The sequence below is a fragment of the Loxodonta africana genome, chromosome 4 (genome assembly GCF_030014295.1).
Source record: "Loxodonta africana isolate mLoxAfr1 chromosome 4, mLoxAfr1.hap2, whole genome shotgun sequence".
Classification (NCBI taxonomy): Eukaryota; Metazoa; Chordata; class Mammalia; order Proboscidea; family Elephantidae; genus Loxodonta; species Loxodonta africana.
In genome coordinates, this window is record NC_087345.1 from 166276203 (window position 1) to 166300227 (window position 24025).

A 24025-nucleotide genomic window follows, 5' to 3' on the forward strand; every position below is an offset into this window, starting at 1 on the left:
TCAGTAAAATTTTACTGGTGTGTGATATTAATAATATCATTCAATAATTTCTGCATTATGTTGAATCTCTTTTCATTGGAATGGGTACAAATATGGATCTCTTACAGTCAGTTGACCAGGTACCTGTGTTCCAGATCTCTTGGCATAGACAAATGAGTGATTCCAGCGCTGCATCCATTTGTTGAAACATCTCAATTAGTATTCCGTCAATCCCTGGAGCCTTGTTTTTCACCAATGCCTTCAGTGCAGCTTAGACATCTTCTTTCGGTATCGTTGACTCTTGATCATACACTACCTCCTGAAATGGTTTAACGTTGATGAATTCCTTTTGATATTATGATTCTGTATTCCTTCCATCTTCTTTTGATGCTTCTCGTACTGTCCAATATTTTCCCTGTAGAATCTTTCAATATTGCAACTCAAGGCTCGAATTTTTTCTTCAGTTCTTTCAGCCTGAGAAGCGTTAGGCGTGTTCTACCCTTTTAGTTTCCCATCTCCATGTCTTTGCACGTTCTTGAAGTCTTCTTGAGCTGCCCTTTGAAATCTTCTGTTCTGCTCTTTTACTTTCGCTTTAGTTGCTCTACATTTAAGGGCAACTAGCAGAGTCTCTTCTGACATTCGTTTTGGCCTTTTCCATCTTTCTTTCTTGTCTTTTAAAGGACCTCTTGCTTTCTTTATGTATGATGTCCTTGATGTCATTCTACAACTTATCTGGTCTTTGGTCATTAGTGTCCAATGCATCAAATCTATGCTTGAGATGATCTCTAAATTCAGGTGGAATATACCCAAGGTCATACTTTGACTCTTGTGGACTTGTTCCAATCTTCATCTTCAACTTGGATTTGCATACGAGCAATTGATGGTTTGTTCCTCAGTTGGCCACTGGAGTTATTCTGACTCAAGATATTGAGCTTCTCCACCCTTTCTTTCCACAGATGTAGTTGATTTGATTCCTGTGTAATCCATCTGGCGAGGTCCATGAGTATAGTTACTATTTATGATGTTGAAAAAAGGTATTTGCAATGAAGAAGTCATTGGTCTTCCAAAATTCTATCATGTGATCTCTGATGTTGTTTCTATTGCCAAGGCTGCATTTTCCAACTACCAACCCGTCTTCTTTGTTTCCAATTTTTGCATTCCAATTGCCACTAACGATCAATGCATCTTGATTGCATGTTTTAGTAATTTCAGACTGCAGAAGTTGGTAAAAATCTTCAATTACTTCATCTTTGGTTTTAGTGGTTGGTGTGTAAATTTGAATAGTCATATTAACTGGTCTTCCTTGCAGGCATGTGGATATTATCCTATCACAGACAGCGTTGTACTTCAGCACAGATCTTGAAATGTTCTTTTTCACGATGAACACAACACCATTCCTCTCCAAACTGTCATTCCTGGCATAGTAGACCATATGATTGTCTGATTCAAAATGGCCAATACCAGTCCATTTCAGCTCATTAATGCTGAGTATATCAATGTTCACATGCTCCAGTTCATTTTTGACTTCCAACTTTCCTAGGTTCATACTTTGTACATTCCATGTTCTGATTATTAACGGATGTTTGCAGCTGCTTCTTCTCATTTTGAGTCATGCCACATAAGCAAATGAAGGTCCCAAAAGCTTGACTCCAATCACATCATTAAGGTTGACTCTATGCTGAGGAGGCAGCTCTTCCTCAGTCGTATTTTCAGGACCTTCCAACTTGAAGGGCTCATCTTCCAGCACTATATCAGACAAGGTTCTGCTGTATTCATAAGGTTTTCACTAGCCAATTTTTTCGGAAGTAGACTGCCAGGTACTTCTCCCTAGTCTGTCTCAGTCTGGAAGTTCAGCTGAAACCTGTCCAACAATGCTCACCCAGCTGGCATTTGAAATACCAGTGGCAAAGCTTCCAGTATCACAGCAATACGCAAGCTATCACAGCACGAAAAACTGACAGACATGTGACGTATTACAATATTAGTATTGCCATTTTACTGAAGAGAAAACAGAAGCTAAGTTACAAGAGGCAGAGCAGAGATTTGAACCTAAGTCTGAATTCAAAAGTGGCATTCCATTCTGCCTAAAAAATAATTGAACTACTTATCCACTTTTCAAGCTCTACTGAAAAGACAGTCCAAGTAGACAGTCCAATTCCCCTTAATTTAAAAGGAAAAAGTTTATTTTCAATATAAGAAATGCAAGCTCTCAATTCCAGCCAAGTTGGCAATTATGCTATGTCCCTTTGTGGTCAACTCAATATTTACAACAGTTGACATTAAAGGAAAACCATGTATTTCTTCTTGGCTAGAGATCTGGAAGTTTACTTGTTTTTTATATCAAGTTGTTGCTTTCATGGAAAGATTTATGTAAGAAAAGAGATGAACCATTTTTCTTATTAATGTCTTCTAGTCCATTGCGTCCTAAAGGTGACAATATCATATTTAAAAATAAAAAATGTAAATGAATTCTACAAAATAGCATAATGTCTGTTTGGTAGCAATGTAGTGACTTCTGAAAATTCTGATAGGTAATTTCACTTACACAAAATAGCTGTGCTCTAAAGTAATTTGATGTTGAAATTATAGCAAACACCTATATATTTCTATAAAGGAAATACTAACTTTGCAATGACTGTCAGTATAAAATCAGAGATACTTTGCCAACGACAAATTTTTCAATATACTATGTCTGAAAATATATGAAAACACAAGAAATTAAAATAGAGGCCAATCATACAACAAGCACTGTTTTATCTGCTCAGATTTGTACTTCTGATTCTTATTCATTTTCCTTTCTGGACTTACCTCCAAATTTTGTCTTATTAGTACTTATATATTTTCCAATTTCTCTGGACAACAGAAAATTTTCTCAAAAATATCCCCCCTAATTACAGACAAGTTTCACTGAGAAATACATTTCTCTTCAATTTCCATATTCCTTGACTCTTAAGTACTGAGTTAACATTAGTTAATTAACTTTAATAGTCTCTTCTTCCTAATACATGCAGTCTGCTATTCTGCTAGAGCTGGAAATCAAAAGCATCATATTTAAACTGTGTGTTATATATTTCAATCTCTTGTGTCTTTAGTTTTTTAAGTCATTTTCTAGATAAACAAAACTAAAAGCCAGATCCTGAATTATGATAAACTCATCAGGAAAAATGACTCCTTACTTCCCTATATTACCATCTGGCAGAGCTGGATGGCTTCCCTGGTAATTCATAATAAAAGCTTCTTTCAATTCTACATTCCACATCTGCATTTTATAAGTTCCCAGTTTTGGGGGGAACACACAGGACATGCTTCAAATAATTGTTAAACACCTTATTCAAGTGTCATTTCCTGATCTTACCAAAAGAAAAGAAAAATGTGTATTTTTAGCACACACATATAATAAGTTTGTCTCTGCAGAAAAAGAATTAAAATGACAATGATCTTACATGGATGAGAATGACTAAAGTGACCAGGTATAGAAAAAGTCCCATTTTATGTCATTTAATATACAATTAATAAAGTCTCAAACAAGAAGACAAAAAATGAATTTACTTGAAATGTAATGTTATGCTTGGACTCAGAAAGAATGTACATATTTTTAAAGTATAGTAAATATTATCAGTTTGGGAAAAAATAATTTGAGTAAACAAATTTGTAATATATGGATAGCAGCTGCCATCTAAATACTGGATGCATGGCTAGTGGACGTGCTTTCCGTTCTCCATTTCCAGTATAGTGCAGTAGTTAAGTTTGGACCCTATTTTAAAACAGATTGCATGGTTTAAAATTCCAGCTTTACCAATTATTTTCTAGGTTTTGCAATATTTGGGACATATTTATACTACAAAATTATTAGTTGGAATTAAAAGTTAACTGGGCACCCTGTATTTTATCTGGCAACCCTATCTCCAAGTGATCTTCAGTAAATTATTTTTCTGTGCCTCAGTTTACTCTCCTGAAAACTGGGGACAATGGATAATTATACCTTACTGGCACAGTTGTTGTGAGGATTAGAAGAGATAGCCCATTAAAGTGCTTTTATAATATCGAGGCAAGTAGGTGTCCAATAAATGTTAGTTATTATTATGTTAATCTGATTATAAACCTTCAGAGGGTTTGTTTATATCCAGATCAGGAATGATCTAGGCTAGGAGGTATGGTACCTGCCCCACTGCAGTGCTCAATACATACTGAAAGAATATCCATACAAACCTAACCGTCATATGACGGGGAAGAGACAAATACAGGCCAAAGAAAGAGGACACTAAAGAAAAGAAAATAGAAAGGTAAGAGAGGCCATACTTAAAAAAAAAAAAAAAAAAATTCTAATAACTGACACAAACTACAGGCATTTCTTCAAAAAAATTGGTATCTAAAACCAGAGGGCTGGAACTCCAGGCCTGTGGGCTCTCTCAGTCAAGACAGATGACTTAAAATCTCTACATGACCTCCTTTTTTGGACAATGCTAAAGTCAAAATAATTTGCAAAATTTAAAAATTAAAATTTAAAATAAGTAGACAAAGCAAACAGGTAAAAGGAAATAGATTACTTAAGAGGTGGCATAATTTGAACTCCGCTATAAGGGCCTTGTAGTGAAAATCCACAGACAAAAAAGTAATTATAGGTCAGGAAATTCTATAATTCTAGGGACAGGAGAAATTTATTTCTTAAGAGACTGAAAAACATACACTTTATAAAAAGAAAAACCATCTCACATCTTACCCAAAAGTAAAGCAAAATAACGGCTATCACCGAGATTAAATTTTTTTTCTTCTCTTTCAGAGTTCTCAAACATGCTACTGAAAAAACTTTTCAATTTCAAACGGAACCAAATCTTCTCTGGCTTCATAATGACAGTTGTTTCAAAATAAGTACTCTTTTTATTGATTTCCTTGCTGTCAAAAAGAAAAAAAAAAAAATATCTACACACAAGAGAAAAAGAAGGCTGTTGAAATTAGACTGCTTCAATATGAAAGCTACATAAGCCTTGGAAGAAGTGTATTCTCCACAAAGGTGGAAAGCTAAAGAGATATAGCACCTAATGGAATATTAAAGCTCCAGGCATCAAGTTTTTAAGGTAAATAAATTAAAAAGCATATGGAAATTAATATCTATTTTTTGGATGGAAAACAACTGAAACCACAATTTCGAATGAACTGGGCAGATAGCAAAGTTAAGTATGAATGATAAATGATCTTCACTTCTCTTTGATGGAGAATAAGTTGCCACGGGGGGGGAAAAAAAAAAAACAGGGCCTGCAGAAGAATTTATTGAGCAAGAAGTGCTTGGGAATTATGGATCCATTAAGGCAAATAAAAAACAGAAGGAGTAATAAACACCAAATTTAAGCTAGTGCTTACCTCAAGGAGTGGGGGGAGAGAATCAGGAAGGAGTGGTACAGCAGGACCTTAACTAGTAATCACTTATGTATTGCTAGTGGCATACAAAATTACCTTAAGAACCCAACAGAGAGGCACTAACATTAAAAACCCATATGTATCATATGAGAAACACATCCTATATGATAAATAATTAAGCATAAGCCAATTTAACAAGGCTGGTGTGGAAGATGATTATGTACTTTTTTTTTTTTTTTGCAAGGGGAGGATGGTAAGGGCAGAAGCACTAAGTAAGAAAATATCCCAGCTTGTTAAAAACAGGTGCTCCCCAAATTTCTACTCTTTATGCGCTCACTTACAGAGTGATAACTATCAACTTTAAAATTGTATTTCCCTAATCTCCAATCTGCGGCTTCAACAATTATCTTAAGCTACAGACCCAAACTTCCACTCACCTCGGGACACTATCAGTAGAATGCCACCTGTCAGGTCTCAATCACATTATATTTATCCTAAGCAACAATGTACTTACTATCTCTCTACTCAACGTGATCTTCAAGTAATATCAAATGGAACAAAACAAAATATGAAAATCTGCTAAATATCAAAAAAGCAAATCAAGCTCTAACTTAGATCACGTTAAACTTCCTTTCAACCCTGTTGCTGCTGGCTGCTGTGGAGTCGGCCTCCGGCTCACGGTGACCCCACACATTACACAGTAGAACTAAGCTCCATAGCATTTTCTTGGCTATAATTTTATGAAAGCAGATCACCAGACCTTTTCTTCCGCAGCACCACTGGATGGGTCTGAAACGTCAACCTTTCGGTTACACCGTCTGTGCCACCCAGAGACCTTTCTTTCAACCCTACATGCATCTTTTTCTTTTTTTTTACCTTTCACTGTGGAAAATGTCCAGCGTTCACATACGTACAGAAAACAGTAGAATAAGCCCCCATGAACCAAGCTTAAATAATCACGAAAAATCTGTCAATCTTGTTCCCTCTATATATGAGTTGGTATTGACTCGATGGCGATGGGTTTGGTTTGGTTTTTGGTTTTTTGTAATATTTCAAAGCAAATCCCAGGTATCATACAAATTCATTCATAAATACTTTACGTATCTCAGTACTTATTACTGACAGATAAGAACTTTTTTTTTTAAGCAAAGACAACAAAATCCTTCTAAGGTTCTCCCATATTCTGAACAATGTATTTCTGACAACAATGTATTTCTGACAACAAACCCAATCCTCTTGCTTTCATCTTCCTAGGTACCTGCTTAATATTAGTAAAAAGCAATATGTCATGACATAGAAATGAGTGCACCAAAAGCTGTAAATTTAGAAACATTCACATGTAAAAATTGAACAGAATCCAAAACTAACTTCACAAACAAGTTTTCCATTCCATTCCCAATGGAACTGTTTTTCCAATGTATTCACATTCAGAGTGTTCATATATGCATGAGAACATAGGCTACATGAAACTAGGGAGCACTATCTGCCTTATCTCCAGCACCTAGAACAGTGCCCGGCATATAGTGGAAGCTCAACAATATTTGCTGACTAATTCAAATCACGGCCCAGGAAAATGCCAATGGTAAAACAGTCCGAAACCAACTAGGTTCACAGGAACAAAGCTATCGTACTACAGATGATCAGTACTATTTCCCTCAAATAGTACAAGGAAAAAGCTTTCACTCAACAGTAGCTTGAGTACAACACCACTAGGTGTCAGGCATGAATAAAAAATTTCTGGCATTATAAATCAGGAATGATGACTCCGGAAGGGTGTTATTCATTCAACAAATATTTACTGAGCCCTTACAATGTGCCAGGAGCTGATTATTCTACAATGAACAAAACAGTTCTGGTGTCTGCCTATTGGAGTAGCTGAAGTTATGCAGAATTGCCTCTCTCTCTAAAGTTTCAGGAATTTCCCAAACTGTGTATCAAGTCCAGAGTCATAGCCTCATATTCCTGTTGTGCTAGATTTTAGTTTCTCTGCAGACCCAGAAAAATCTGTCACATTGCTCTAACCATCTTTCCACTTCTGACCTTACCACATCTCAGCCCCTCGGCACATGAAACTTGCTCCTCCACTTTACCAACACTTTCTATTCCCTAAAATCCTCTCTATTCTTCAAGAATACCAGCCTTACTCCAGACTTCACTTCCTTTCTTACTTAGATTATCCAAGGATCAACATTTCAACAAAATTCACCAGCAGCTTCAACTCTTTCTCCGTTGACTTTTTAAAGCATTAAACTTGCCAATCTCCAACTATAGAGAATTCCAACCATATACCTTCTCGGCCCTGGTTCTTGGCCTGCTAATACAGCTGCAGAACCCCATTGATTTATAGTTTCCAAATTCAACTAAATTCTTGGCATCACTCAGTAAAGTCTCTTGTTTGCACTTCAATTCCTATTCCCTCAAGGCAACAGTTTCTGGCTTCTAATAACCTTCTTTAACTTCTATTCCATTCAGATTTCTTCAAACTATTTGGATGACCTTATATCTTATTTCACTGTATCTCAATTGTTGTATACTCAACTAAAAAAAAAAAAAAAAAAAAATTTCCCCATCCTTGTTTGTACTATCTCAAATGAGAATTGATCGCCAGTCTTCTCGAGGACCTTGCTCCCTAATTATCTCATCTCACATGCAGAACTTCAATCAATCCCTATTCTCCTTTCCAAAGCTCGACATATAAAAGTTTCCCAAATTTCAAAACAAAAAATAAACTTCTCTCCACCCTTCCATATAGCTGTCATCTCTTGTTCTCTATTGCTTCATTTTCATACTTCTTGCAAGATGCAACTACTGAAGACACATTATCAAGAAACTGAAAACACAACCAACAGAATGAGAGAAAATATTTATAAATCATATGTTCCATAAGAGTTTAGTGTGTAGAATATATGAAGAATTCTTACCACTCAATAACAAAAAGACAACCCAATTAAAAAAGGGGCAATGGACTTGAATAAACATTTTTCCAAAGAGCCAACAAGCACATGAAAAGACATTCAACACCACTAGTTGTTAGGGAAATGCAAATTAAAACCACAATGAGATACTACTTCACACTCGCTAGGTTAACTCTAATAAAAAAAAAAGAGTAAACACAGAATTATCATATGACCCAGCAATTCCATTCCAAGGTAGAGACCTAAAAGAACTAAAAACATGGCCTCAAACAGATATTTGTACGTCAACATTCATTATTTTTCACCTCTATTAATATTTATTATTATTCACAATGGCCAAAAGTCAGAAACAACCCAAGTGCCCACCAACAGATGAAGAGATAAACAAAATGTGATATATGCATAAAATGAAACAGTATTCAGCCATAAAGATGAAGGAAGTTCTGACTGATATATGCTCAACACGGATAAATCTTGAAGACATTATGGTAAGTAAAATAAACCAGACACAAAAGGACAAATATTATATGATCCCATTTATATGAAATACCTAGAATAGGCAAATTCATAGAGACAGAAAGCAAATCGGTTGCCAGGTGCTGGAGCAAGGGGAGGACCCAGGTGGCACAGTGGTTAAAGCGAATGACTGCCAACCAAAAGGATAGCAGTTCAACACTACCAGCTGCTCCACAGGAGAAAGATTTGACAGTCTACTTCTGTAGAGACTTACAGCCTAGGAAACCCTATGGGCTCGCTATGAGTTGGAACGGACTCGATGGCAGTGGGTTTGGTTTTTGGTGGAACAAGGGAGAATGGACAGTGACTGCTTAGTGGGCACAGAGCTTTTTCCTGGGATGATGACCATGTTTTGGAACTAGATAACAGTGACGACTGCATGACACTGTGAACATACTAAATGCCAATGCCAATGACTTGTGCATTTTGAAATGGTTAATTTTATATGTGTGAATTTCACCTCAATTAAAAAAAAAATGTTTTTGAGATTCATCCATGCTGCTGTGTGTACTCCACTGTAAGATATACCATACTTTATCTATTCATGTGCTGATGGACAGTTAGGTTTAATTTAGTGTTTATTTATTATGAATAAGGAAGCTGTAAACATTCCTGTACAATTTTTTTTTTTTATCAATACATGCTTTCATTTCTCTTGGGTAAAGAGTTAGCAGTGACTTATCAATTTATAAAAATACGAGAAAAACAATGCAAAAAAAAGTCATTATATAATATCAGTCATAAGATGCTTAAGTATCAAAAATATAACTGACTCAAAGATAGAATTCATTACACAAGCCAAAAGCAATGATTCTTTATCCTTAAGCAAAGGCCCAACAAACTTAAGCCCATATGACACATTCAATTGTGAAGGTGAAGAACAAAAAGAATACGTAAAAAATACTGGCAATATGTTAGCCAAAATTGTATCTGAAGGTTGAATTAGGGATCTTTTACTACTGTTTACCTTTCAAGGGAACAGACCCCTCTTTCTCATACTTTTTCAGGAGTTCTGAGAGTAGAAAATTTTCTCCGAAACCATGGTAGAAATTGAGAGGAAAATTCTGGATAGAACCGATGGCTTCAATTTAGAGCCTATGGCTGGATATCCCATGGCTTCTGACTTTAAATGTGGAGATTCCCTGGTGTTTTGTTAGAATTAACACATCTTTCTTGAGCTGGCTTGAGGGAGTTTCTGTTTCTTGCCACTAAAATTTTTACTACTGAAGAAACTTACAGGATTCCCACTAATGAGTTATTATTTTTATTTTTTTTTTTACTATTACCATGTCTGGATATAAACTCTGATGCCAAAGTAGAAATCCAACAACTATTTAAGAACCTTAACAAAACAATATACATATTTTAGAACAATGAAAAAGTCCCAACAACTAAACTGAAATAAAAATTTTACTCATGGAATAAGTAGGAAAGAAATGATAGTAATTACTGACCTATAATTATTCTTATTTTAATCATTTGTATTTTCTGCAGAGACATAAGAGACAAAAGGGCTTCAGGAGGACATTTATTATCCACAAGCAATTATCATCACCAAATATTTTTTTCTATTTAAGTGGCTTCTTTCTTACAAATATTATATACATCACAGTACAGAAAACTAACCAACAAGAAGGAAAAAATAACTTAAAAAACACAAGAGAGTACACATACACAGGATACAAGAAACAGAATGGAAAAGTCGAGCAAGGGGAATAATCAGAAAATTCAATGGCAAGGAGATTTCACTAAATCGCCAAAAGGAAAGAACACCAAAACAAAACCTTTTCAACTGTTTCACAGAATTTTGGCACTATAACAGAATCTCTAAGGAGTTTGAATAAAATTCTGGCAGTTACTGCCCCTCCAGTGATTCTAGGCTTGACTCTGGTTGTTACACTGGAGGTCAGAATTGTATTTCATTAAAGCAAAATTCTACATAAAAGGATTTCATAATCTCAAAAAGCTTGAAAATAAGTTTTAAAAGGAAATGAGACTATACAATAAGAACTACAACATTCAGTTGAAATAAAATATAAATTACATGTACTCTGTCTCCTAGTAGGTTGTATTCCAAAAACTGATGAGTAAATAGCTATTTAGAAATAAGAAGACTTTTTTTTTCACATTGAATACATCCTAATAGTTGATCAATTAAAATATTATGAGTACTATACTTAAGCTTGGAGTCACTGAGTGGCAAAAATGGTTTGTGCTCAACTACTAGCTGAAAGGTTGTAGGTTCAAATGCACCCAAAGGCGCCTCAGAAGACAGCCCTGGCAATCTCCTTCTGAAAGGTCACAGCTTTGAAAACCTTATGGAGCAGTTTTACTTTGCACACATGGGATTGCTATGAGTCAGAACTGACCCAACAGAAACTAACAACAACAACAACGTACCTAGCTAAATAGGTCTCTGTCGACTATCCTGTAACCCCAACCAACGACCAACTGGGGAAGACAAGAGCAAACATAGCCCTGGGGGGCAAAGGCAGAATCAAGGCGGGAGGACTAAGTCACTCCTTAAACTCATGAAACTTTCCAGGTCCACTGCTAGCCAGGTATTCAGAGTTGAGTACCATGTACAAGGTATACAGAAGCTCTAAACTTGAAATTCCCATGACCTGTATGTGAATTCTTTGTTCTTATATGTTCAGAAATATGAAACTGTCATAAGAACAGTTTCCTTGTTTTTAGCTTTCTCAAAGCAGGGTTCACAGGGTTAATTTTATAAAATAATAAGTCCTATATTTACCTGTTAGTTCTTGACTCTACATAAGTAAAAGTATTTCTTAATAGACAAAATTGGTTTTAAAACAAAGAAATGAAGAAGACTTAAAAATAAGTCAACAGAAGTAAGATGGCAGAGTCAGAACAGGATGGACACCTAATGTGAAAGTCCAGCTCTGTCACTTACTAGCTGTGTGATCTTCAACAAGTTATTTTACCTCCCTTTCAGTCTGTTTCCTTATCTACAAAATGGGAATCTTATCACCCACCTTGAAGAGTCACAGTGAGGATTAAAACAGGGTAATAACACCCATTATGATGCCTGGTGGATTAAGTCCTCAATGATATGCTAATTTCTACCACTTTCTAAAAAAAGCCATCAAGCAGTTCTCCTTCCACATATACTATAAACCAATTCCTTCAGAGACTCTCATACTTTTTCACATTTTTCTTCTTAGGAAGAAAAGGTAAAGATCTTCTGGATGTCATAAATATGTTACCTTGATGGACTTGTTTTACAGGAGGTAAAGCACTTGAGTTTTTACTTTTCTCATATTTCAAAGACTTAGTTTTGTGCGTTGTTTAAAATTTCCTTGGAAGCCATTTAAATTATTGATTTTAAGTTTTTTAATGTTAACCTAGCTTTTGGTTATCTTGTTAGACTTCGGATGTCCCCTTTTTACATTTCAAACATTTACAGTCTTTGTTAACTTTTTTCTTTTAACCATCTCATCTCCCAGTTGTTATTAACTCTATATTTTCTTAAAATGTAAATTTTTCTTATTTACAGATTATACTTTAATCAACAACATGCAATACCAGTAGCAGCCAGATAATTTAACCTTAAACTATAGCAATAACTCAGGTCAGGTCAAGAGCTCAGTTATAAGGGACAATCATCATAAAAATCACTGGATATGTAGTCTGGAATATCCACTCTTCTAAATGGTTTGAATATTATCACTAGATCAAGCCAGATTCCCACAGACCTTGGACTACATTGTTTTGAGATCTATCACTTTAAACCAAGGTTTCTAAACTTCAGCACACTGACATTCTGGGCTGAAGAACTCCCTGTAGTGGAGGCCAATCTGTGCATTATACGATATTTAGCAGCATCCCTGGCCTCTACCTACTAGATGCCAGTAGCATGTACCCTCCTCCCAGCTGTGACAACCAAAATGTCTCCAGATGTTGCCCCAGGGAGCAAAATCTTCCCCAGTTGACAAGCAAAGCTCTAAACTGAATTGGACCTTGGAGTTTTGGAGTCAATTTACATTGAGGGACCCTTTAAAAAAACTCATATGAAGGAAGTGTTGAGAGTATTATCTACTATATTACTCTATTTTCCATTACGAGGGCCCATAGGGGAAATTTGTCTCAGATTTCAGTGCAAATGGGATGCTGTTTTTTTTAATGGATAATGTGACTCTTAACGAATCATATTTTCATCTTTTCTTTGACTACCAGAAAGCTCAAGGACAAAAATGATGAAGATGTAAGACCTACAGCATGCATTTATGTGTACTAATTCTTCCCAATGTCAGATTAACTCATTTTTAATGAACTTTTAAAAAAATTTTTATTGTGCTTTAAGTGAAAGTTGACAAGTCAGTCTCTCATTAAAAAATTCATATACACCTTGCTATATACTCCTAGTTGCTCTCCCTCTAATGAGACAGAATGCTCCTTCCCTCCACTCTCTATTTTCGTGTCCATTCAGCCAGCTTCTGACCCCCTCTGCCCTCTCATCTCTTCACCAGACAAGAGCTGCCCACATAGTTTCATGTGCCTACTTGATTCAAGGACCTCACTCTTCACCAGTATAATTTTCTATCCCATAAACCAGTCCAATCCCTCTCTGAAGAGATGGCTAACGGTAGGTCTGGGGACCATGACCTCTGTGGTCCTTCTAGTCTCAGTCGGACCATTAAGTCTGGTCTTTTCACAGGAATTTGGGGTCTGCATCTCACTGCTCTCCTACTCCCTCAGAGGTTCTCTGTTGTGTTCTCTGTCAGGGCAGTCATCAGTTGTAGCCAGACACCATCTAGTTCTTCTGGTCTCAGGCTGACGTAGTCTCTAGTTTATATGGCCCTTTCTGTCTCATGTGGGCATAATTACCTTGTCTTTGGTGTTCTTCCTTCTCCTTTGGTCCAGGTGGGTTGAGACCAACTGATTCATCTTAGATGGCCGCTTGCTTGCGTTTAAGACCCCAGAAGCCACTCTCCAAAGTGGGGTGACAATGTTTTCTTAATAGATTTTACTATGCCAGTTGACCTAGATGTCCCTTGAAACCATGGTCCCCAAACCCCTACCCCTGCTACGCTAGCCTTCGAAGCCTTCAGTTTATTCATGAAACTTCTTTGCTTTTGGTTTAGTCCAGTTGTGCTGAAATCGCCTATATTGTGTGTTGTCTTTCCCTTCACCTAAGACAGTTCTTATCGATTTTTTTTTTTTAATTAGTGAAAATCCCCTACCTCCCTCCCTCCCTGCTCTCGTAACCATCAAAGAATATTTTCTTTTCTGTTTAAACTATTTTTTGAGTTCTTATAATACTGGTCTCATATAATATTTGACCTTTTGCAACTGACTAATTTCACTCAGCATAATGCCTTCCAGATTCCTCCATGTTATGAAATGTTTCACGGATTCATCATTGTTCTTTATCGATGCATAGTACTCCACTGTATGAATATGCCATAATTTATCCATTCATCTGTTGATGGGCACCTTGGTTGCTTCCATATTTTCCTATCGTAAACAATGCTGCAATGAACATAGGTGTGCATATATTTGTTCATGTAAAGGCTGTTATTTCTCTAGGATATATTCCAAGGAGTGGGATTGCTGGATCCTATGGTAGTTCTATTTCTGGCTTTTTAAGGGAGCACCAAATCGATTTCCAAAGTGGTTGTACCATTTTACATTCCCACCAGCAGTGTGTAAGTGTTCCAGTCTTTCCACAGCCTCTCCAGCATTTATCATTTTGTGTTTTTTGGATTAATGCCAGCCTTGATGGGGTGAGATGGAATCTCATTGTAGTATCGCTTTGAATTTCTCTAATGGCTAATGATTGTGACCATTGCCTCATGTATCTGTTAGCTACCTGAATGTCTTCTTTAGTGAAGTGCCCGTTCATATGTTTTGCCCGTTTTATAAGTGGGTTATTTGTCTTTTTGTAGTTGAGTTTTTGCAGTATCATGCAGATTTTAGAGATCAGATGCTGATCGGAAATGTCATAGTTAAAAACTTTTTCCCAGTCTGTAGGTAATCTTTTTACTCTTTTGGTGAAGTCTTTGGATGAGTATAGGTGTTTGATTTTTAGGAGCTCCCAGTTATCTGGTTTCTCTTCTGCATTGTTAGTAATGTTTTTTATACTGTTTATGCCATGTATTAGGGCCCCTAGCATTGCCTCTATTTTTTTTCCATGATCTTCATTGTTTTAGATTTTTTATTTAGGTCTTTGATCCATTTTGAGTTAGTTTTTGTGCATGGTGTGAGGAATGGGTTTTGTTTCATTTTTTTTGCAGATGGATATCCAGTTATGCCAGCACCATTTGTTAAAAAGACTGTCTTTTCCCCATTTAACTGCTTTGGGGCCTTTGTCAAATATCACCTGCTCCCATGTGGATGGATTTAGGTCTGGATTCTCAATTCTGTTCCATTGGTCTATGTGTCTGTTGTTGTACCAGTATTAGGCTGTTTTGCTTACTGTGGCTGTATGATAGGTTCTAAAATCAGACAGAGTGAGGCCTCCCACTTTGTTCTTCTTGTTCAGAAACACTTTACTTATCAGGGGCCACTTTCCCTTCCATATGAAGTTGGTGATTTGTTTCTCCATCTTATTAAAGAATGTTATTGGAATTTGGATCGGAATTGCATTGTATCTATAGATGGCTTTTGGTAGAATAGACATTTTTACAATGTTAAGTCTTCCTATCCATGAACAAAGTATGTTTTTCCATTAATGTACGTCTCTTTTGGTTTCTTAGAGTAGTGTCCTGTAGTTTTCTTTGTATAGGTTTTTTATGTCTCTGGTAAGATTTATTCCTAAGTATTTTACCTTTTGGGGGGGCTACTGTAAATGTTATTGATAAGGTAATTTCCTGTTCTGTGTTCTTTTTGTTGGTGTAGAGGAATCCAACTGTTTTTTGTATGTTTATTTTCTATCTTGATACTCTGTTGAACTCTTCTATTAGTTTCAGTAGTTTTCTTGAGGATTCTTAGGGTTTTCTGTGTATAAGATCATGTCATCTGCAAATAGAAATACTTTTACTTCTTCCTTACCAATCCAGATGGCCTTTTATCTAGCCTAATTGCTCTGGCTAGGACAATGCTGAATAAGAGTGGTGATAAAGGGCATCCTTGTCTGGTTCCCAGTCTCAAGTGGAATGCTTTCAGACTCTCTCCATTTAGGATGATGCTGGCTGTTGGATTTGTATGAATGCCCTTTACTATGTTGAGGAATTTTCCTTCTATTGCTATTTTGCTGAGAGTTTTTATCATGAATGGGTACTGAACTTTGTCAAATGCCTTTTCTGCATCAACTGATAAGATCATGTGATTCTTGTCTTTTATTTACATGATGGATTACATTAATTGTTTTTCTAATGTTGAACCATCCCTGCATACCTGGTATGAATCCCACTTGATCATGGTGAATTATTTTTTTGATATGTTGTTGAATTCTATTGGCTAGAATTTTGTTGAGGATTTTTGCATCTAAGTTCATGAGGGAAATAGGTCTGTAATGTTCTTTTTTTTGTGGAGTCTTTACCTGGTTTTGGTATCAGGGATATGCTGGCTTCATAAAATGAGTTTTGTGGTATTCAATCCTTTTCTATGCTCTGAAGCATCTTTAGTAAGTAGTAGTGTTAACTCTTCTCTGAAAGTTTGGTAGAACTCTGCAATGAAGCCATCCAGGTCAGGGTTTTTTTTTTGTTGGGAGTTTTCTTTTTATCTTTTCAATTTCTTCTGTTGTTATGAGTTTATTTAGTTGTTCTACCTGTTTGTGTTAGTTTAGGTAGGTAGTGTGTTTCTAGAAATTCATCCATTTCTTCTAGGTTTTCAAATTTGTTAGAGCACAGTTTTTCATAGTATATCTGATATGAATCTTTTAATTTCAGTTAAGTCTGTTGTAATATCCCATCTCATTTCTTATTTGGGTTATTTGCTTCCTCTCCTGTTTTTCTTTGGTCAGTGTGGCCAATGGTTTATCAATTTCTTTGATTTTTTCAAAGAAGCAGCTTTCGGTCTTGTTAACTCTTTCAATTGTTTTTCTTTTCTCTATTTCATTTAATTCTGCTCTAATTTTTATCATTTGCTTTCTTCTGGTGCCTGTTGCTCTCTTTCTATGTGTTCAAGTTGTAGGGATAATTCTTTGATTTTAGCCCTTTCTTCTTTTTGTATGTGTGCATTTATTGTTATAAATTAACCTCTGAGTACTGCTTTCACTGTGTCTCAAAGGTTCTGATAGGAAGTGTTTTCATTCTCATTGGATTCTATGAATTTCTTTATTCCATCCTTGATGTCTTCTATAACCCAGTCACTCCTGAGCAGGGTACTGTTTAGTTTTCAAGTGTTTGATTTGTTTTCCCTGCTTTTTCTGTTATTGATTTCTACTTTTATGGACTTATGGCCAGAGTAGATGCTTTGTAATATTCCAATGTTTTAGACTTTGCTAAGGCTTCCTTTATGATCTAATATATGGTCTATCCCAGAAAATGTTCCATGTGTGTTAGAAAAGAGAGTATACTTGGCTGCTGTTTGGTGGTGTGTTCCGTATATGTCTGTGAGGTCAAGTTGGTTGATTGTGGCATTCAGATCTTCTGTGTCTTTACTGAGCTTCTTTCTGGATGTTTTGTCCCTCACCAAAAGTGGTGTGTTGAAGCCTCCTCCTACACTTGTGGAGCGGTCTATCTCACTTTTCAGTGCTGTTAGAGTTTGTTTTATGTATCTTGTAGCCATGTCTTTGGGTGCATAAATATTTAATATGGTTATATCCTCCTGGTATATTGTCTCTTTAGTCATTATATAGTGTTCATCCTTATCCTTTGTAGTGGATTTAATTTTTAAAGTCTATTTTGTCGGAAATTAATACTGCCACTCCTGCTCTTCTTTGATTGCTGTTTGCTTGATAATATTTTTTTCCATCCTTTGAGTTTTAATTTGTGTCTCTGAGTCTAAGGTGTGTCTCTTGTAGGCAACTTACAGATGGATCGTGTTTTTCTTATCCATTCTGCCACTCTCTGTCTCTTTATTGGTGCATTTAGTCCACTTATATTCAGTGTAATTACGGATAGGTATGAGTTTAGTGCTGTCATTTTGATGTCTTTTTTTTTGTATGTGTGTTGTTGACAGTTTCTTTTTTCTGCTTAATTTTTTTGTGCTGCGTAGCTTATGTTTATATATTCTCTTTTCCATTTATTCATTGTAGTTGATTTTGTTTCTGCTGAGTCTCTATTTTTCTCGTTTTTTCTTTTTTTTATGAGGAGGATTGTTAGTCTCCTTTGCGGTTACCTTAATATCTACCCCTATTTTTCTAAATTTAAACCTAACTTTTATTTCTTTATGTCGCCTTGTCTTCCTCTCCATATGAAAGATCTATGACTACATTTTTTAGTCCCTCTTTATTCTTTTAATGTTGTCTTCTTTCACATAATGACATCTCCATTTCCCTGTTTTGAGTGTTTTTTCTTATCTTATTTTTGTGATTTCCCTATCTGGGTTGACATTTGATTGCTCCATCCAGTGTTCTAGTCTTGGGTTATCTGACATTGATTTTCTAACCAGAGAACTCCCTTTAGTATTTCTTGTACTTTTGATTTGGTTTTTACCAATTCCCTAAACTTCTGTTTATCTGGAAATGTCTTAATTTCACCTTCATATTTGAGAGGCAGTTTTGCTGGATATATGATTCTTGGCTGGCAATTTTTTTCCTTCAGTTTTTTATATAAGTCATCCCCCTGTTTTCTTGTCCACATGGTTTCTGCCGAGTAGTCCGAGCTTATTCTTATTGACTCTCCTTTGTAGATGACTTTTCATTTATCCCTAGCTGCTCTTAAAATTCTCTATCTTTAGTTTTGGCAAGTTTGATTATAATATGTCTTGGTGACTTTCTTTTAAAATCTACCTTATGTGGAGTTCAATGAACATCTTGGATAGATATTTTCTCATTTTTTTCACAATATCGGGGAAGTTTTCTGCCAACAAATCTTCAACAATTCTCTCTGTATTTTCTCTTATCCCTCCCTGTTCTAGTACTCCAATCACTCGTAGGTTATTTCTCTTGATAGAGTCTCAAATGATTCTTAGGGTTTCTTCATTTTTTTTAATTCTTTTATCTGATTTTTCTTCAGGTATATTGGTGGCAAGTGTTTTACGTTCAATGTCACAAATTCTGCCTTCCACTTCCTCAATTCTGGTCCTCTGACTTTCTACTGAGTTGTCTAACTCTGTAATTTTATTGTTAATCTTCTGAATTTCTGATTGCTGGTCCATGGATTCTTGCAGCTTATTATATTTTTCATTATGTTCTTGAATAACCTTTTTAATTTTTTCAACTGCTTTATCCGTGTGTCCTTGGCTTGTTCTGCATATTGCCTGATCTCCTTCTTGATATCTTGAAGAGTTCTGTATATTAATCTTTTATATTCTGCATCTGGTAATTCCAGGAAGGCACCTTCATCCAGAAGATTCCTCGACTCCCTGTTCTGAGAGCTTGTTGAAGTGATCATGGTCTTTTTTTTTATGTCATTTGATATTGACTGTTGTCTTCAAACCATCTGTAAGTTATTGTATTAGTTTATTTTATGTTTGCTTACTGTATCCTGTATCCTAGCTTCTTGCTTTGTTTTGTTTTGATATGCCCAAATATGTTGCTTGAGTGAGCTAGCTGGATTATTTTTGCCTTTGAAGCTCTAATGTCCTGTCACCACATGGACAGAGCTGTTACCAGGTATATGAGCCCAGGAGTCTATTCACTCTTGTTTCGGATTCAGCTCAGGTGTCCAAGTAGTTGGTCATCAAGTGTGTGGTACAGGCTCTGTCCTACAGTCTTTGGGAGGCAGGGGAGATTGGTGTAGGTACTGGTGTCTGGTTGCAGCAGGGGGTCATGCTCTGAACAAGACAGGGGGCTGACAACCGTCCAAGTGTCTGTGAGGAAGGTGTGTCCCTGTTCCCTAGAGCACACAGGTGGTGGGTTCTGCAGATGGACCTTGGACACCCAATGCTTTTGGTTGTAAGGACTGGGAGGTACCAGTTATCCTTGGACCCCTGTCGTGGGTGGCTGGGTGACCTGAGTGGAGCCACCAGTCCTTAGGCCCCTGATGTGGGTAGGTGAGGACCCTGTTTAATAGGCAAAGTGGTGTCAAACATCAAATGCCCACCTCTCCACCACACAGCTGAAACAGCTGCAGTCTGCCAACAAGGGCCTATTCTCCTGAAATAGGCCTGCACAGGTCCATGCAGGGGGGAAAGGTATTCAAAGGCCACAGACTGTTTATGCCTGGACAGGAGCCGCTTCTGTCCTGAGCTCCCCAAGTTAGTGGGGCTGACAGATTAACTTTTCCCCAATTGTGAATTTATTCCTTCTCCAACCCCCGGGAGAATGGCTCAGGTCATGCAACAGGACCTATCTCAGGCCCAGGGAAATCGACAACCACTGAAGCTGGCTTCGGGCGGGGGGGGCAGGGGGCGGTAAAATATACGCCAGTACTTAGCTTTCGCTGAAAGAGCCGTTCTTCTCTGGTTCCGGAGGTATACGTAGGCTGTGCGGCTGGACGTTTCTTCCTGAGGAAACTGCCACCAAATGCTACCACCAGCCCACCTCAGCCACTCCCGGGGATGGTGTCTGAGGGTTCCCAGCCATTCAGGTCCAGCAACTCCTTTCTGCTTCTGAACCGTCTCTCCCTCCCCCTGCCATTCAGTCCATTTTCTAACTTTGCCTTTGGTGTTCAGGGATTCTAGCTTGTCATAAATGTAGTCTTTTCACTTGTTTTTCAGGTCTTTGTTGTAAGAGGGTTCACCGGGAGCATCTGACTACTCCGCCATCTTGGCCTCGCCCCCCTCCATAAATTTTTAAACTTTATTTCTTTATCATACCATAATACATGTATTTCTGCATGTGGACACAAGTCCTTTTCTGAATGAGGTATAAATTAGTAAATAAAATCAGTTTGTAAACTGTCATTTTCCACAGAAGACCACACCTTTTTGTCCCACTTTATTATTCCTCTCAAAATCTCCTGGCAGATGGAGATCTTCTAGTTTTCCCTTACAAATGTTTAAGCCTACTTTTTCTAGTCAAAGCATATAACTAAAATATTCACTTTAGAGAGTTCTGGGCTCAGAGGTACAAAGTGTTTTTACATCAGATATATAATTGCCTGGATAAAGCTTATAAACTACATTCTCCAACATTTACTGGAAGTATATGGGATTCTCTATGCTGCATGTCCGGTAGACTGCCCAGGCAGCAGTATATCATTCTGTGCGATGATGAGAGGATAGTGGACTCTTATCTTCTTTTCTCTTGTTGATGCTGGCTTTGTGAGTTCTCCCTTTCCTTAGTAAAGCTATTTTTAACCCATGTCAAGTCACATTTGGAAGTCACCTGAACCCTGATGCATGACAGATAGTGATATAGGAGTGACAACTGGCACAACAGTGACAACTACAAGGGACCTACCTGGCCCAATAATGTAAGATTACTTTTGATCATGTTGAAAGAAACCATTTCCCTCTCATTTTAACCTGTTCCAAGACCTCAAATCAGATGGGCAAGATGTTGACATTACACAGGTCCATTAACAGATGTCGCCATGAGTCAGAATTGACTCGACAGCAATGGGTTTGGATTTTGGTTATCAACAAGTGAGTGGATAAAGAAATGTGGTATGTTCATACAAAGGAAAACCACTCAGCAAAAAAAAAAAAAAAAAAAAAGATAGCAAGTACCCACACATACATTATGGTAAATCTCAAAAATATTATGCCAAGCAAATGACACAAAAGAGTACATATTGTATTATTCCATTTATAAGAAATTCTAGAAAAGGCAGAAAACTAATATAGTGACAGAAATTAGATTAGTGATTGGCTAGGGCTGGTGGAGTCCTGGAAGCAAAATGGCACAAGGAATGTTATAGAACAATGGAAAGGTTATTTTTGATATATCTTGATCAGGCTGGTGGTGGCTTCACAGGTTATGCATTTAACAAAACTCACCAAACTCTACACTAAAATTGGGTGCAAATGTTGTATTGCTAAAAATTCAAAACCTTCAACTAGAGATGAGAAAACACAAGACAAAGCTGAAATGAAGGATGTTCTACAAAACAAATGACTAGTACTCTTCAGAAGTGTCAAGGTTATAAAACACAAAAAAAGACTGAGGAACTGTCATAGACTGGAGGAGTCTAAGTGGACATGACAATGAAATGCAATGTGGGACCTGGAATAGAAAAAGGATGTTAGGAGAAAAATTGGTAAAGTCCAAATAAAGTTTGCAGCTTAGATACTAGTACGGTACCAATGTTAATTTCTTAGTTTTGCTAATAATACTATTAAAAAAAACAAACCCATTGCCATCAAGTTGATTCCAACTCATAGTGACCCCACAGGACGGAGTAGAACTGCACTATAGAGTTGTACTATAGTTATGTGAATTTTCAACATCAGGGAAAGCTGAATGAAGGGTATATGGAAACTACTATTTTTGCAACTTTTTAGTAAGTTTATAATTATTTAGAAATAAAAAGTTTTAAAAATAGGTAGAATTATTGTGAATTACTACCTCAATTAGAGTTGATTTAAAATTTAAAAATTAAAACAAAAATACATGGGAATAATTAAGAAGTAGCTCTATCCCCAAGGAGCCCTGGTGGCACAGTGGTTAAGCCCTCAGCTGCTAATTGAAAGGTCAGAGGTTCAAACCCACCAGTGGCTCTGTGGGAGAAAAGACCTGGCAATCTGCATCCATAAGGATTACAGCCTAGGAAACACTATGGGACAGTTCTACTCTCTCCTCTAAGATGGACTCAACTTGATGGGCACATAGCAACAACAAAAACTACTCAATAAATTAAGCGATACAATACACAGCATTCTTTATGAAAGAATTGCTAAATTTAGAAAGGCTATATTAGTTGAAATAAAAATTTCAAAATTACTTTCCTCAGAATCATAATGATATATTCCTCACGTAAAGGCAAATAATCAACAATAAAAGTGTTACATGTTCAGAGATAATGAGACAATGGAATTCACAAAACTTTGAAGTCTACAGTGCAAAATATTTCATGTTTATGACTCTCACACCTAAGAACTGTTACATATTTGCAGTCCAAAAACTTACTATCTCATTTAACGTTATTGGAAGAATAGAAAGATATGGGTGGAAAAACAAAGAAAATTTAAAATTTTTACAGCATACCTCCTCTGTTTCCATTCTCTTCATCCTATGAAGTAAAAATATATACATATATATGAATACATATTAATAAAGTATGATCAAATCACAGCAAGGCTCAATTCAATTCAATTCAAATTTGCCCTCCCAAATTTGCCAATTTACACTGTCACTAACCCATTGCTGTGGAGTCGATTCCGACTCATAGCGACCCTATAGGACAGAGTAGAACTGCCCCACAGGGTTTCCAAGGAGCAACTGGTGGATTTGAACTGCCAACGTTTGGGTTAGCAGCCATAGCTCTTAACAACTATGCCACCAGGGTTTCCACACTCTCATTAACAGTGCCTTTTGCCCACACTTTTGCTTACAATGGTTGTTATAAATCCAAACCTTTGGAACTTTAATAGGTAAAAAACAGCATCCCATAATTTTACATTTATTTAATTATTGGTCATGTTTAGCAGCTTGTCCTATGTTTTTTGGCCATGTATATTTCTTCTTTTGTGAATCACCCATTCATAATCTTTCCCTTACTTATTTGTAAACACCGTATGTATGAATATAAATCCTTTACCACAAATGTTTGAGTTATTTTCCCAGGTCACTGTTCATCACTTGATTCATAGTGTTTTTGTTCTGCTGTATATCTTCACGTAGTCATATTTATCAATCTTTTCATCCTTTGTGTTTTGCATTCTGTACCAAGCTCAGAAAACCCTTCCTCCTCTCACCAAGATTGTAAAAATATCTGCTTTTATTTTCTTCAAGCACTTTTATGATTTCATGCTAAATCTGCATACTTTTATTCCATCTGAAATTAATTTTGGTAGAAGAAATAAGGCAGGAATCCTACTAAGTTTTTTTTTCTCCCCACAAAAGGTTAGCCAAATGTCCCAACACCATTTGTAAACTAATTATCTTTTTTTATTGATACAAAATGATACAAAATGTCACCTTTACTGTATACTAAATAATATGAGATGTTATACAAATTAAGTTTACATATAAAAAAATTTACCCCTTTCCTTGTCAAAATTTATTGAATTCTACTCATTTTATGAAAATCTTCTATATTACACATTTCCCTCCCTTCCTGAACTCTCATGAATGTATTTTA

General features: G+C 36.5%; 1 protein-coding gene across 3 annotated transcripts in view; it reads right to left on the reverse strand.

Moving 5' to 3' along the window:
* ARHGAP21 (Rho GTPase activating protein 21) overlaps positions 1–24025 on the reverse strand; it is a 173124-nt gene that overhangs the window by 75615 nt on the left and 73484 nt on the right. For all 3 annotated transcript variants that reach the window (XM_010590673.3, XM_023548861.2, XM_023548863.2), the window contains one exon: positions 22930–22954. In XM_010590673.3, coding sequence (XP_010588975.2) covers positions 22930–22954 — 25 coding nt within the window. The remainder of the gene's footprint in view (positions 1–22929; positions 22955–24025) is intronic.